The sequence below is a fragment of the Camelina sativa genome, chromosome 16 (genome assembly GCF_000633955.1).
Source record: "Camelina sativa cultivar DH55 chromosome 16, Cs, whole genome shotgun sequence".
NCBI classification, from domain to species: Eukaryota; Viridiplantae; Streptophyta; class Magnoliopsida; order Brassicales; family Brassicaceae; genus Camelina; species Camelina sativa.
In genome coordinates this window covers 22228781-22243533 of record NC_025700.1, presented here as the reverse complement: position 1 = coordinate 22243533, position 14753 = coordinate 22228781, and the positions used below count along the sequence as shown (strand labels likewise).

General features: G+C 35.6%; 2 protein-coding genes and 2 non-coding genes across 4 annotated transcripts; 3 read left to right on the top strand and 1 right to left on the bottom strand.

The window, feature by feature from the left end:
- TRNAQ-CUG lies at nt 70-141 on the top strand. The gene has a single exon. It is a non-coding gene; the product is annotated as a tRNA-Gln (tRNA).
- LOC104753916 (putative F-box/kelch-repeat protein At2g21680) lies at nt 3674-5158 on the bottom strand. Its single transcript, XM_010476098.1, has 2 exons — nt 4916-5158; nt 3674-4231 (listed from the first exon to the last, which is right to left on the bottom strand). The coding sequence occupies exons 1-2, from the start codon at nt 5156-5158 to the stop codon at nt 3674-3676; spliced, it is 801 nt and encodes a 266-aa protein (XP_010474400.1).
- TRNAL-AAG lies at nt 8519-8599 on the top strand. The gene has a single exon. It is a non-coding gene; the product is annotated as a tRNA-Leu (tRNA).
- On the top strand, nt 8994-10182 carry LOC104751822 (glycine-rich RNA-binding protein 7). Its single transcript, XM_010473862.1, has 2 exons — nt 8994-9232; nt 9538-10182. The coding sequence occupies exons 1-2, from the start codon at nt 9119-9121 to the stop codon at nt 9943-9945; spliced, it is 522 nt and encodes a 173-aa protein (XP_010472164.1). The 5' UTR covers nt 8994-9118; the 3' UTR covers nt 9946-10182.

Here is a 14753-nt window from a genome sequence, read left to right as displayed (position 1 = left end):
GATAGAGCAACGGCTCGGTGAAGATGAAAGTGATGATAAATAACACAATATTTTAGATGTATAACAAATGGTTCTATGGTCTAGCGGTTAGGACATTGGACTCTGAATCCAGTAACCCGAGTTCAATTCTCGGTAGAACTTTTACTTTTTGTTTTTATTTATGAATAACTAGGTTTTTATTATTATTTATGAATAATAATATATTTGATATATTTTAACGAAAACTATATATGATTGATGAAGGTAATAAATATTATCTTATAAAAAAATTAAATTAGTATTAAGGAAAAATATATAAAAACTATATATGATTGATGAAGGTAATAAATATTATCTTATAAAAAAATTAAATTAGTATTAAGGAAAAATATAGAAATCAGTTGTATTATAAAATCAAATCTGATAAAAAAAATCATGAATTTAACTCGACATCCAGGCGAGGCGAATTAAACTGATGACCTCACATATCCTAAACTATTTCTTTGACCACCAGAAAAACAAAACAATTTTATCATCATGAATTTAACTCGTTTTCATATTTAATTGATCACTACCACCTATGTTTTCGTGTTTTTATTCAATGTTTTCTTATTCTTCATATTCTTTCTTGTCATTTCTATTGTCAAATTTTGTGGTAATCGTCATCATTACTTTTACCATCTGGTTCTTGGCTGTACTCTTTTTCTTCTTCATCCTCGTCAACTTCTTCACATTCTTCCACTAAAAAACCTTTTTTTAGACTACCACACAACTTGTTAATCCATCAAACTCCAAGAACAAAATCATTTCTTTTCTCATAAAAATAAACATAAGATAAAAAAAAAAAAGTTAATGAAAGAATATCAACTCATCTATAAAATCATACACAAAAATATGTTTTACAGCTCATAAGAAATAAAAGGCACAAACGTAGATAAATAAGATAATTTATGTTTTACATAAATACTTATAATATTTTAAACTTTTAAAAGGTTTCGAAATATAATTTTTGAACCTTTTAAAAACTTTTTAAAAGCTAAGAACTTATAAAAGTTTCAATATTTATAATATTTTAAACTTTTAAAATTTATAAATTATAATATTTAAAAACTTTTTAAAAGCTAAAATTTTTTTAAAGTTTCAATATTTATAATATTAAAACTTTTAAAAATTTTAAATATTGTAATATATTTTTTTGAAACTTTTTAAAGTTTTAATTTGATTAAATAAAAACTTGGATCAAACCGAATATAATTTTAAACTTGGACGCCTGATAAATCAAGCTTTCCTGCTCATTCGTTGTTGGAAGCATATTAATCTTATTTATACTGGTTCTGAATCATTGTTTAAAAATTTTATAGCCGATGTGGGATATTGTACATAGTTCTTTTATTTCCATAAATTTAAAATTTTCCTTTTTCTAAAAAATTCTGGAAATTTAAAAAATGTTAATGAATGACATGTCAAATCCTGATAGGTTGTTTAAAATAATTTTTAATATAGAAAATTCTGGAAATTTTAAAAAGTTAATTAGTGAAGTGTCTAATCCCTATTGGTGGTTTAAAATCCTAGGTGGACGCCTTTAGAAGCTTATAATATTTAAACTTTTAAAAATTTTAAATATTGTAATATATTTTTTTGATCAAATAAAAAACTGGATCAAACCGAATAAAACTTATAATCTTGGACGCCTGATAAATCAAGTTTTCCTGCTCATTCATTGTTAGAAGCATATTAATCTTATTTATACTGGTTCTGAACCATTGTCTAAAAAAAATTCTAGCCGATGTGGGATATTGTATATAGTTCTTTTATTTTCATAAATTTTAAAGTTTTCTTTTTCTAAAAAATTCTGTAAATTTAAAAAATGTTAATGAATGACATATCAAATCCTTATAGGCTCTTTAAAACAATTCTTAATATAGAAAATTCTGGAGATATTTAAAAATGTTAATTAGTGAGGTGGCTAATCACTATTGGTGGTTTTAAAGCTTAGGTAAACGCCTTAAGAAGCTTATAACTTCTACTTTCTATTAGTATAGATTGTTTGGGCTGGGCCTTGTTTTGGTCTATGAAGAATCATCTTCTAAAGTTTATTGCTCCCACACATCTCTGAACCAAGACGCTTAGTATTATAATGTCTTCTCTTTGGACATAGATATAGCTTTAGGGCTTTGTATCAACTTGTCTCTATATCTTCTCAATTGGATATTGTAGAAGCACAGTTTTTAACTAAGTAATCCGGCTTGCTGATCTACATATCCTTAATTAAACCCAAAAATTCATATTTGCTGATATAGTAGAAGAAGCACATGAAGTTCTGTTATGTTTGTTTGTGATCACTACTAGCAAGGGATCATTAAATCTAAAAGCAAACGGAAAGAACTTGCAATAGTGAGACTCACAATCTCAAAAACATAGCTGACCAAAAGATGCATTTCAGCAAATTATTTTAGAAAGGCTAATAGAGAATGTAGCCTAATCAATCCTTTCTACAGCTTTAAGAATTCTATTAAAGGCTAATTGCGTGAAAAGACGAGTTACTCTTGAGGTGTCATCTTCTTAGCCAATTTGCTTCATACTTGCTGCTCAAAAGGTATAATATGTAAATAAAGATCCTTCCCTTGCAAAGTGTTATTAAAGCCATGAAGGTGTGTTTGGACGGTTGTGCTTATGTCAACTAATCTTCTTTGTATTTTGTCCACCATAACATCAAAACCACTGGTTAACTTAACCGGTTTGATTTGCTCACCTTTAAACCAAGAGTTTCATACTGCTCATATAATAGAAGCACATTGGGTTTTGTTATACCTACTCCTACATCTTCATCCTCTGTTTTGAGTCTTACACTTTCAATATCTGATTGTGACTACATGCAAAAGGAATTATTCATCTAAAAGCAAATAAAAAAAAATTGATATTAAAACGTAGATAAACTTGTTAGAACTCAAGAGATTTGTGGATAGAGAGACGTGAAGTACTTCTGTAGCTACAAACCAGGAACAGAGAATCAACTTAGTTATCTAGGGAAAACCCTGAAATGAAAAGAAGAAAACTAAAGACATTGACTTGGTCTTTAATTTAAATCGTGGCTTCCTCACACGAATTGCATTTCTACAAGTTTCGTGAAAAGCATTATATAAAGGCTAAAAGAGAAGATTGAGCCTTATTATAAATAGCTTCTCAAAAACACAGCTAACTTCAGATGCATGTGTTCATCTGTCTTCTTTTTCATATATCCTCTGTTTCTTGTGTTCTGTTTTGAGTCCTACACTTCCAATATCTGATTGTAATTACTTTTAGAGGAAGTCTATATCTAGAAGCAAACCGGAAGAAACTTGACACAATGTTACTCCAGAAAACTCTTAAGAAAAAATGGCTAACTAAAGTTGCATTTCAACAAATTTAGTAAGCATATTGTGCATAAAAGGCCAAAAGAATGGCGCCCTAACCCTTTTTACAACTTATTCTACAGAAGACTTATTCCGTAAGAGTAAAGATTACTCTTGAGCCTTCAGATAACAAGCTGTTATCATACCAACAAGCTTCTCAAACAGTAGATGTGATAAATCACAGATCCATCAGTACCTCCTGCAAGTTACATGAAAATCTAACTAAGCCTTTGAAGCTAGGAGAAGACTAAAAGAAGTAAAAGCAGAGTTATCACAGATCCATACCTGCATGCATGTTATCATCAAAGTGTAACAGTTCGACAAAGCTGAATGGAAGGAGTGTTGTTAAAGGTCGTAAGCACAACAGCAGCTGATTCAACATTCCCCCAAATCTCACCTATCCCCCGTATTTCAAAAGAGATCTCTACGCACCAAATCTCTTTTTTACCTTTATACTCACTAAACCAACTCTGATCAGAACCCAAAATCACCAAGTTCCCATCAAAATTCTCCATTCTAGACTCGCTGAGATTCATATTACCAGGAAAACCCTGTAAACCATTTACATGTCTCAACATATCCTGCTTTAGCTCATATAAGGCTATTGGACCTCCAACCAAAGGCAGTGTTGGATTAATACAAACCAACAAATCATCTACCACACAATACGACATGTGCCACACAGGACGCAAGTAATCCAATCCCAGTCCCTGATGGAACCATCTCATGTTTATGGGGTCGAAAGCACAACATAATACACCATCCATGAGGTAAATCTTCTTCTCCATCACCGCATACTTCCCAAACTCTTTATACGTATCAGGTAGGTTTGGAAACTCCAATCCACTCCAAGTCTGTTCCTTTATATCGAACACTTCTATCCAGTCATGTTGATGTATGAAATCGACAATATAATAATACGAATATCAAATGGGGATAAATCGGAACTGGTTCTTTACAGAAAATGACAATTAAGGAGCTAAGCGCAGTTAATACGAATATAAAAGCTCTTCTCTCTCTAATTGCCCCGAAAAATGGATTCAGAGCTCTGACAATGACCTCTGGTATTTATAGTGGGCCATTGACCTAGGGTTCCCTCTGCCTCTTCTGTAAAATGACGATTTTGCTCCTGCGGCCAGATGGGCCAGATCCAAGACTTCAGGCTCAAAACTCCCTAAGATCTTCTGTTTGGACTTCTGTAAATGTTGGGGGCAAAGCCCATATCCAACAAGTCACACAACTGCATCGAACAGCCTCCGATAACATAAATAAATCTTTCCGTCGATCAGGCGCGGAAGCGAGACATACGCATTCTCGGGAGCAAGCGACACCTGCTAGATTTGCAATCCATGAGAATCAAATTTGACGTTGGTCTTCCGCCGACGAGTCCACCGATTACGTAGATATCAGATCCGTTCGTGACGACAGCAGCTCCAAAAGGCATGGGAGGGAGTGATTCGATTAGGGTCAATCTCCAAGAAAGCGTGCTGGGCAAGTTTCGATAGGGTACACGTTGCAGAACGTACCAACTAGGCTTTTCTAACGGAATTAATCTGATCACGCGACCTGATGATATCTCGGAAGTTACTGCAGACGAGGGATAGTTTCTGGTAGTGACATCTCCGAACTAGCGCGAAGCAACTTAGCGTGAGATCGTATGGGATCGGTAGAGAATACGACAACTTTCCTTTCAGTTTCTTGTTTCGTCTATTCTCTTCTTCATCTTTACGTTTCTTGTTTGGATCGCCGCCATTAGAGCCGCCGGAAGTTTCAGAGATTATAACCATTGTGCCGTTTGTTTGAAGTCAGTCAGCACAACGAATTGATTCAAATCAAGTTCAAGTTTTTATGCAACAACGAAAATTGTTTGTATTTACTATTTATAACCCATAACCCATCAAATGTATCATTATTTTACTAATTAATTATTATAACGACCGGTTAAAAGTAAAGCAACTTGGTTTTACTCCCAGACTATTTTCACATATCTGAACCAAGATTTCATTAATTTGTTCATATTCAAGAAGCACAATAGGTCTTGTTAAGTCAGAATGTGATATTTAAACTTCGTTAAACGTACCTATAACTGAAGATTGCATTAGAACTATTTTACAGTTAACCCAGTTCGTTATCTTTTTTCTTTATTCATTTCATGATCTTGATTATAGATAAATTCAGGTTGCAGAGCTCTGCTTTTGTATCAACTTGATCTATGGTATAAAGTCACAAACACCGGTTAACTAAACCGATTTGTTCATCTGCAGATCCCTAAACCATGATTTCATATTTGCTAGAGCTACCACTGGGATCTGTTATGTTTGTTTGTGATCACTTGTAGAGGAGGATAATATATCTAAAAGCCAAGAAACAGTTGCCAAACCTAACCAAGCCTCTTTTACAGCTTAAGAGTTCTATAGAAGACTAATTCTGTAAGAGTATTTTTTATAAAAATGGTACCTTACATTGTGCAAAATGCAGAAAACTAGACCGAAGCAAATTACAATAGTTAGCCCAAAAAAACAAACCAAAATTCAATTGTAATATACATGTGGTTGAATAACTTGGGTGTGTGTAGGAGTCGTCATCATGACATGACGATTAAAGTTGATAAGATTACTTGGGTAGTTAATTAAGAAAAGTGTTGCTAAATATGAATATAATACCATCTATAGATATTATCATTACATGGTCGTCTGGGTTGTTTTGTTGTGCACAACCAATTTTACACCATACAATTTTACAACATCAAATTTGCATCATAAGACACTATGGTAGCAATCTGTGATCCGGCTAATGCACAACGACATCAAAGTTAAGAAGTTAACAACGACATCCAAGTCAGAGATCAAAATGATTTTGGAGAATGATATCTTATTGCAGTTGCATGCATCATATCTAGTTATGTAAAACTAAAACTACGTACGTGATGTGTTTAGCATTTTAAATGTGTTGTTCTCAGGACAAAAACAAGACCAAAACTGAAAGCATATAAAGAAACCTATGTAGGGCTAAGAGCTTACTCACATAACAAATTCATGTTAGAGGAAAAAGAAAAAAAAAAAAGACCATGGATCAGGAGCTTTGTGTTATGAGGATTGACGTAATAGTGGACGCAGCTGAAATGATCAAACAAGACAGATGGTTTGTTGGTGGAACCGAACAAACCACCAGCTGTTTCATGAGGTTGTGTCCGCTATTACCTCAATCTCATAACACAAAGCTCCTCATCCATGGCCTTCACCTTCGCCTTCCAGGCAGAATCTTCACGTGAGTAGGTTTGGTGGTTGTCTTCAAACCAGAAAGCTTGGTCACGACAACACTTGTTTCAGCTGGCTTTTCTCTCTTTGATGCTACAACAGGTTGGGGTTCCTCATCGGAAGAAGAGTCAGACTCTTCACCAGAAGAAGAACCAGATTCGTTTTCAGTGGAACCACACTCAACTTCTTCTTCTTCGGATGATGAAGAGTCAGAATCTTCACTAGAAGAAGAACCATATTCGTTTTCAGTGAAACCAGATTCTTTTTCTTCTTCATCTTCGGATGAAGAGTCAGACTCTTCACTAGAAAAAGAACCATATTCGTTTTCAGTGGAACCAAACTCTTCTTCTTCTTCGGATGAAGAAGCCATCGGAGGGTTCTCAATTTTTTCGGACTGCAAGACTCTTCCACTCCTCTCTTTGTCTCTATCAATTTTAGTTTGCTCTCTTGAGATCTTTTATAAAATGCGAGTGACGCTTTAGGATTCTTCTAATTATATATATATATATATATATATATATATATATATTTTTTCTAGTGGTATTTTTAATTTGTTTAGTTGTATCCTTAGCCGTAAATCTAACCTTGAAAACAGAATTAACATTGATTAGCAAACAATTTTGAAAATGAAATTTTTTTAACGGCTGGGATTAAATCTAATTTTTTGTGTAAAAATTTTAAGGTTAGGATTAGATATCTTTTAATTAGCCTCTTCGGCTCCCTTCTTTATAGTTGACATTTATTTCCACTAAAATTTTGAAAATAAAGAAAGAAAAATCAAAAGCTTCGACCATCGTCATCGCCTTTCCGTCTACCACACCATATATCCAAAAGCAAGTTACAATTTTGTTTTTAATATATCTTTGCATGTCTTTATTGTCGTAGACCTCAATTTAATTGGTTTAGTTGTATATCCTTATTTCTTAGCCGTAAATCTAAACCATGGAAACAGAATTGACAATATTAGCAAACAATTTCGAAAATGAAAATTTATAAACAGCTGGGATTAAATATTGTTTTTGTGTAAGAATTTTAAGGGTTAAGATTAAGTATCTTTTAGCCTCTTTGGCATTTATTAGATTTTTTTTGTTATTCAATTTTATTTCCATTAAAATTTTGAAAAAATAAAGAAAAAATCACAAGCTTGCAGTCGTGCACCATCATAACATCATCATCCTCTTTCCGTCTACCATCACCATATCCAAAAGCTTGGACTTCCCAAAAGATCTTTCACCGGCAAGCAAGTTCACCGTACAATTTTATTTTATTTTATTTTAAAATCTTTGCATGTATTTATTGTCGTAGACCTCATGAATTTGATATTTGGCACAAATCTTTATATGGAGAAATTGGCTATTCATACTTTTTTGTTTTCAATATTTAAATAAAACGCACACATGCATCAACGTTATGATTACAAAGAGTGAGTTAATAACTGTTGTCGATATTTTTGGAATTGCTCATATACTTTGAATGTATTTTTATTCTTAGTGGAAACATACATTAAAACGTTCGACAAGATTTTGTGATTACGATATTGCAAAATGCAACTGTAAGTCCAACACACATTTGTATTAAAGATGCACTGCTCTTATAAAGAATGTTTTATGTTTTATTGTCGTTGTTTACCACGAACAGTTACAATATCATGTAACACTTTTGTATATATATATATATATATATAATTTGGTAGTCATATATGACATAATCATAGTAAACTAACGAAGATCAAAATTTTGTTTGCTTTAAATTTCTGGTAGGCAAAAAGACTTGAGTATTCAGAACACTTAGCAGAAAAATCAAAAATGGAACTATGTACAGGGTAGTTCTTTTAGAATTAGGGAATTTATTTTTATTCTAATATCATGCACATGATTCATGATCACAAAAGTTGATATGGCCGAGTTGGTCTAAGGCGCAGGATTAAGGTTCCTGTCCGAAAGGGCGTGGGATCAAATCCCACTGTCAACATTAATTTTTTTGTTTTTTAGTTTGCCTTTACTTTTTCTGGTCAATTATACCGACCCACTTCTACAAAGCCCACTTGTTCCGGCCCAGTGTGATGATGATGAATCATATATTCAACTTGAGACTTAAGGGGGGTAAAGTGTCATTTCCTGACATGAGATATTTTGCCTCTCCTCCACTGAGATATTTTTCTTTTCCTTGGGACAAAGAAAAATATCTTTTCTCGCATTGTCGTCGTCGTCGTCTTTTCCATTATTTTGCGCATTAAAACAAAAATGTGTCACGTGATATGTTCCCCAACCACTACGATTTTTTTTGTGTGTAAACCACACATTTAACCATGGTTAAACCAACATTTCATTAAACCCTAGAAAATATCTTAACCTTGGGTTAGTCATCATCTCAGCCTCCCTCCTCCCATTATAAAATGGAGACTTCGTCTTCTTCAATCTTCGCTCTTCACAAACCTCTTTCGTCCCTCACTGTTAAACCCTAGATCTTCTTCTTTCTCAAAATCTTTCAATGGCGTCCGCAGATGTTGAGTTCCGGTGCTTCGTTGGAGGTCTAGCCTGGGCCACCGATGACAGAGCTCTTGAGACAGCCTTCTCTCAATACGGCGACGTTGTTGATTCCAAGGTCTGTTACACGCCGAGATCGGACTCCGAGTGATCATCCTCGACGGATCTGTTCCGATCTTGTGTTTCTCTGTTACTTGATTCGATTACTCTGTTACTATTCGTTCGTTCTTTGTTACTACTACTACTGTTACTTGTTTTTTCTCTAATCGGTACGTTCATCTTCCTGCTTATATGAGCCCGGAGATCGATCGGTTTTTTAAATCTGTTTCTTCTGTAGATCTCATTTCTTTTTTTTTTCTGATGAACTTTGTTGGATTGTGTTGCTGATTTTGATTTTGTTTACTGTTGTGTTGAACTAAACAGATCATTAACGATCGTGAGACCGGAAGATCAAGGGGATTCGGATTCGTTACCTTCAAGGATGAGAAATCCATGAAGGATGCGATCGAGGGAATGAACGGACAAGAGCTCGATGGCCGTAGCATCACTGTCAACGAGGCTCAGTCTCGAGGAAGCGGTGGCGGAGGCGGCCGTGGTGGTGGTGGCGGTGGATACCGCAGCGGAGGCGGTGGTGGTTACAACAGCGGAGGTGGTGGCGGAGGATACGGTGGAGGAAGACGCGAGGGAGGATACAGCGGCGGTGGTGGCGGTGGATCTTACTCGAGAGGAGGTGGTGGCGGAGGTTACGGTGGTGGAAGACGTGAAGGTGGAGGAGGTTACGGTGGTGGTGAAGGAGGAAGTTACGGAGGAAGCGGTGGAGGAGGATGGTAATTCCTTTAATTAGATCGGGGATTATTCTGAAAACTCTCTTTATCACTCTCTCTCTCTCTCTTGTTATGCTTCTCTTTCGTTGAGTTTTGGTTTCTATCGTCTCCTTCGGTTCTCTGTTTCAGCTGCTTGGATTTGATGTAACAGTTTCGTGATTTAGGTATTTTGGTATCTGGAAGCGCAATGTTAAGTCACTCTTTGGTTCTCTAAATAACAAAATTTTCTCCGCTAGTTTATATCTTTTGGTCTGTGGTTAAATCCAAATCCATCTTTTGGGTTAATTCATAATGTTTTTGTTACGCTTGAGTACCCAATCATGTTTAAGTATATGTATAACCTTCAAGATCTTACAATTTCAAGTATCCTAGAATTCACCAAATAGACTAGAAATGCCCTTCATCGCCAATCTGTACATTCGTATATCTCTACTAGATTTAGCCACTTGTGTTCGAGCTATGACTCTAGCTATCATAATTACATTTATATATCTCGCTCATCTCTCTTAACACCCTATGAATCTCTCTGTTCTACAACTATAACGCGTGGAACTGTTAATGGAGAACTGTGTACCATCAAGTTCAGTCGTATACTCCTTGATAAGTTAATATCGTTACTGAAGATCCAGTTTAGACCAGTCACAAGAGAATTCTACTCCTTTCATTAAGAGGGTAAACAAATCCAATGAGATCTTTCCTTTTTTCCTCTACTATGTATGGTTTTATTCGATTTTTTGTCATTTTAGGTATTAGATCTCGAAAAAAAAGGAAGTAATAGATCTCGTCAACAAAGAGATTCAATACCATAAAAAAGAAAACGTTGATGAAATAAGAAGGAAGCCCAATTTGAAGTGGACCATTTTAGAAGCCTGCCAACCACCTTAGGAAGTCGAGGTGATCTGGGCCAGTGATTCATACAAATTCGGTTCATACATCCATAAATAATCATCTTAGTATTTGTAATCATCTTAGTATGTAGTTGATTGATTTACACGTTATCAACAATATTGTTCTAAAATTACTGAATACATACACTAGGACTTCTCAACATGTTATAAGAACTACTTTCGTGATTATTACTATTAAAAAAGAAAAGAAACAAGTATAACATTTGTTTGTTTTTGTGTGCATCTTCTTAATCTTAGAGCATAGCCATTGCACAACCTCAAATCAGTGTCTCTATCTTTTAATAATATTAAAAATAATATTAATCTCTTCACACACTTGTTTTTGATTTTTGTCCTCCTATTAGTCATCTTTGGGTGTCTAATTTTTTTTATTAAAAATGTGTTTAAAGTATATTTTATCAAACAGTCATTTGAATGGGAGGACAAAACACACATTAATTAGCCACAAGTTTCAGCACAAAGTTCCATCTGATCAGGTTTCGGACCGATCCTGCATCAGGTTGGTGGCACTAATCTTGATCTTGTTTTCAGTTTAGAGACTACTTCTCCCTCCCAAACAGACACAAATCCTGAAACCAACGGTTAGCAAAAAAAGGGACTGCAGCTTTTTTTATAGAGCTTGAGAAACAAAGAGCCATCAAGGTTGAAACAGGCTTTAACTTTATCATTCCTAAACAGAAACAATATCAAGATTTAGCATCAAGATTATACTCTGACAGTTCAAGATTTGCATGGACAGGTTTTTGGTAAAAGCACAATAATTGGACTGGTGTTAACATTCTTTGCTGGCGTATGTATCTCTTTAATCTCACCAGCAGTTAGTTTAGCGACAAATGATCAGTGGCACACTTTGAAAAATGGGGTTCCAAAACTTAATGTTTATACAGCCTATTTCTACTTCTCAGTTTCTGCATTTGTGATTGCTCTGATACTAAACATCAGATTTCTATATCAGTTTCGGTGTTTACGTAGATCAAACTCAGTGGTTTGTTCAAGGTTATGTTTAAGTCCTTCTATGTGTTTTTGCTTTGACATTCGTAAGCTTTTATCATCACTCTTCAATATCCCAAATCTTACTTATTATCATTAATCTTAAAACACATCAAGTTGTTTCACTATAGGTTAAGCCTAAGCTCAGTTGTTTTTGAAACTGCAAAAGTCATTAGTTGTTCATATATCTACAATAGAAGAAGCTCCATGGGTCTTATTCTTCTTCTCTAACACAAGAAAGAACAATCATTTAAAGCCCTTACCAGTACAATCAGCTTCTCTTTGTTAGACTCCAAAACAGATGTACCGGTAGCATCAGGCCTTCGCTGGTTCATCTTCTTTGATAATGGATTGTTGGATCGAATCTGGCCCCAGACGTAGGCTTTGTCACATCGACTTAGCTGAACTGGGTAAACAAACCTGTGTGTTCTTTGTTTCTCGTTTCTTGCTTTATCATTCGAATTCGTTCTGTTTCTCAAATCAATCGAGAACAGCAAGTACAAGAATAAGATTTCACAAAGGATTGGAGTTTGTTTGCAACAAATTGGTATCAGAGCCGTGGTTCTTAATCAGCGGTTTCGATGGCAATGACGACGAAGGTGGAGATTAAAGCGTTCAATGGAGATAGCGACTTTTCGCTATGGAAGATCAGGATAATGGCTCAGCTCGGAGTTCTTGGATTGAAGAATAGTCTACTCGATCCGTCTCTAACAAAGATCGTACCGCTTACCAAAGGAGAGTTGAAAAAACCATCTGGTGATGAAAGCGAGGGTACTGAGTTGCCGCAAACTAAAGAAGTTCCCGATCATATCAAGATTGATCAATCAGAGCAAGCTCTAAACATCATCATAAACCATATCGGCGACAAGGTAGTGAGAAAGGTGAATCACTGTAAATCCGCTGCGGAGATATGGTCTTTGTTGAACAAGTTATACATGGAAACGTCATTACCAAATCAAATCTATGTACAGCTTAAGTTTTACTCCTTCAAGATGGTTGATACACAATCTATAGATCAGAACGTTGATGATTTCTTAAAGATTGTTGATGAGTTAGGAAGCTTGGAGATAGAAGTCGTTGAGGAGGTTCAAGCTATCTTGATACTCAACTCTTTGCCTATTGGTTATAGTCAGTTGAAGCACACTCTGAAATATGGAAACAAGACTCTATATGTTCAAGATGTAGTTTCCTCTGCAAAGTCATTGGAGAGAGAGTTAGCTGAACTGAGGGAGTCGAAGAAAGGATCAGTCACAGCTTTGTATACATCTGACAGAGGAAGGCCTCAAGAACGGACTCAGAACAAGGGGTCTAAAGGCAAAAGTCGGAGCAGATCAACCTCCAAGACTCGAGTGACTTGCTGGTTCTGCAAGAAAGAAGGTCATGTTAAAAAGGACTGTTTTGCTAGGAAGAGAAAGCTAGAGAGTGAAGGTCAAGCCGAGGCAGGGGTCATTACAGAGAAGCTGCTGTTCTCAGAAGCACTAAACATACATGAGCAGAAAGCAAAAGATAAATGGGTAATTGATTCAGGATGCACATATCACATGACTTCACGCATGGATTGGTTTTCAGATTTTCAAGATAAGGATGCAACTATGATATTGTTGGGTGATGATCATACTGTGGAGTCGAAAGGATGTGGAACTATCAAGGTTAATACGCATGGTGGATCTATTAGGATGCTTAAAAATGTCAGGTATGTTCCGAATCTAAGGAGAAACTTGATCTCCACTGGTACACTTGACAGTCTCGGCTACAAACATGAAGGTGGAGATGGAAAACTACGTTTCTACAAGAATGGTAAGACAACTCTACAGGGAAGTCTTGAAAATGGTTTGTACGTGCTTGATGGTCATACTGTTGTTAATGAAATCTGCAATGTTGAAGACAGTCGGGACAAAACCGTTTGGTGGCATAGCAGACTCGCTCACATGAGCATTAACAATATGAGGATTCTATCTGGAAAAGGGTTGCTTGATAAGAAAGATGTCCAGGATCTGGAATTTTGTGAACATTGTGTGATGGGGAAATCTAAGAAATTGAGTTTTAATGTGGGAAAACATACCACAGAGGATATTCTTGGATATGTTCATGTTGATCTCTGGGGGTCTCCAAACGTGACACAATCCATCTTTGGGAAACAATATTTTCTCTCCATCATTGATGACAAGACAAGAAAAGTCTGGTTGATGTTTCTGAAGTCTAAGGATGAAACATTTGACAGGTTTTGTGAATGGAAAGAGCTGGTGGAAAATCAGATGGGTAAAAAGGTTAAGGTTTTAAGGACTGATAATGGACTTGAGTTTTGTAACTCAAGGTTCAATGATTTCTATGCAAAGAATGGTATTGAAAGGCATAGAACTTGCACATACACACCTCAACAGAATGGTGTTGTAGAGAGGATGAACAGAACAATGATGGAGAAAGTTCGCTGCATGTTAAATGAATCTGGTCTTAGAGAAGAATTTTGGGCTGAGGCAGCTGCTACTGCAACTTACTTGATCAACAGATCACCTGCCTCTACAATAGATCATAATGTGCCTAAGCAATTATGGTTGGGAAGAAAACCTGGTTACAGTCACTTGAGGAGGTTCGACTCAGTTGCTTATGTTCATCTAGATCAAGGTAAACTGAAGCCACATGCATTGAAAGGTGTATTTCTGGGTTATCCACAAGGTACTAAAGGTTTTAAGATTTGGTTGATTGAAGAACAGAAATGTGTTGTGAGTAGAAATGTTGTGTTTAATGAACAACAAGTATTCAAGGACTTATGTCCAGAAAAAGAGTCCACCGAAAAGGAGCAGATTACTCCACTTGTTGAAACGGTTACTAAGCTAAACAACGCTGGTGTTGAGGTTATCAAAACAACACAAGAAGGTGGAGCTGCAACAATGGAGTTGAGTGATTCTGAAGATGAGTA

Coding starts and splice junctions, on each gene's coding strand:
- LOC104753916 (XM_010476098.1), bottom strand. CDS start 5,158: ATGGTTATAATCTCTGAAACTTCCGGCGGCTCTAATGGCGGCGATCCA. Junction 4,232..4,915: donor CGCGTGATCAGATTAATTCC/GTTAGAAAAGCC, acceptor TTCGATATAAAG/GAACAGACTTGGAGTGGATT.
- LOC104751822 (XM_010473862.1), top strand. CDS start 9,119: ATGGCGTCCGCAGATGTTGAGTTCCGGTGCTTCGTTGGAGGTCTAGCC. Junction 9,233..9,537: donor GCGACGTTGTTGATTCCAAG/GTCTGTTACACG, acceptor TGAACTAAACAG/ATCATTAACGATCGTGAGAC.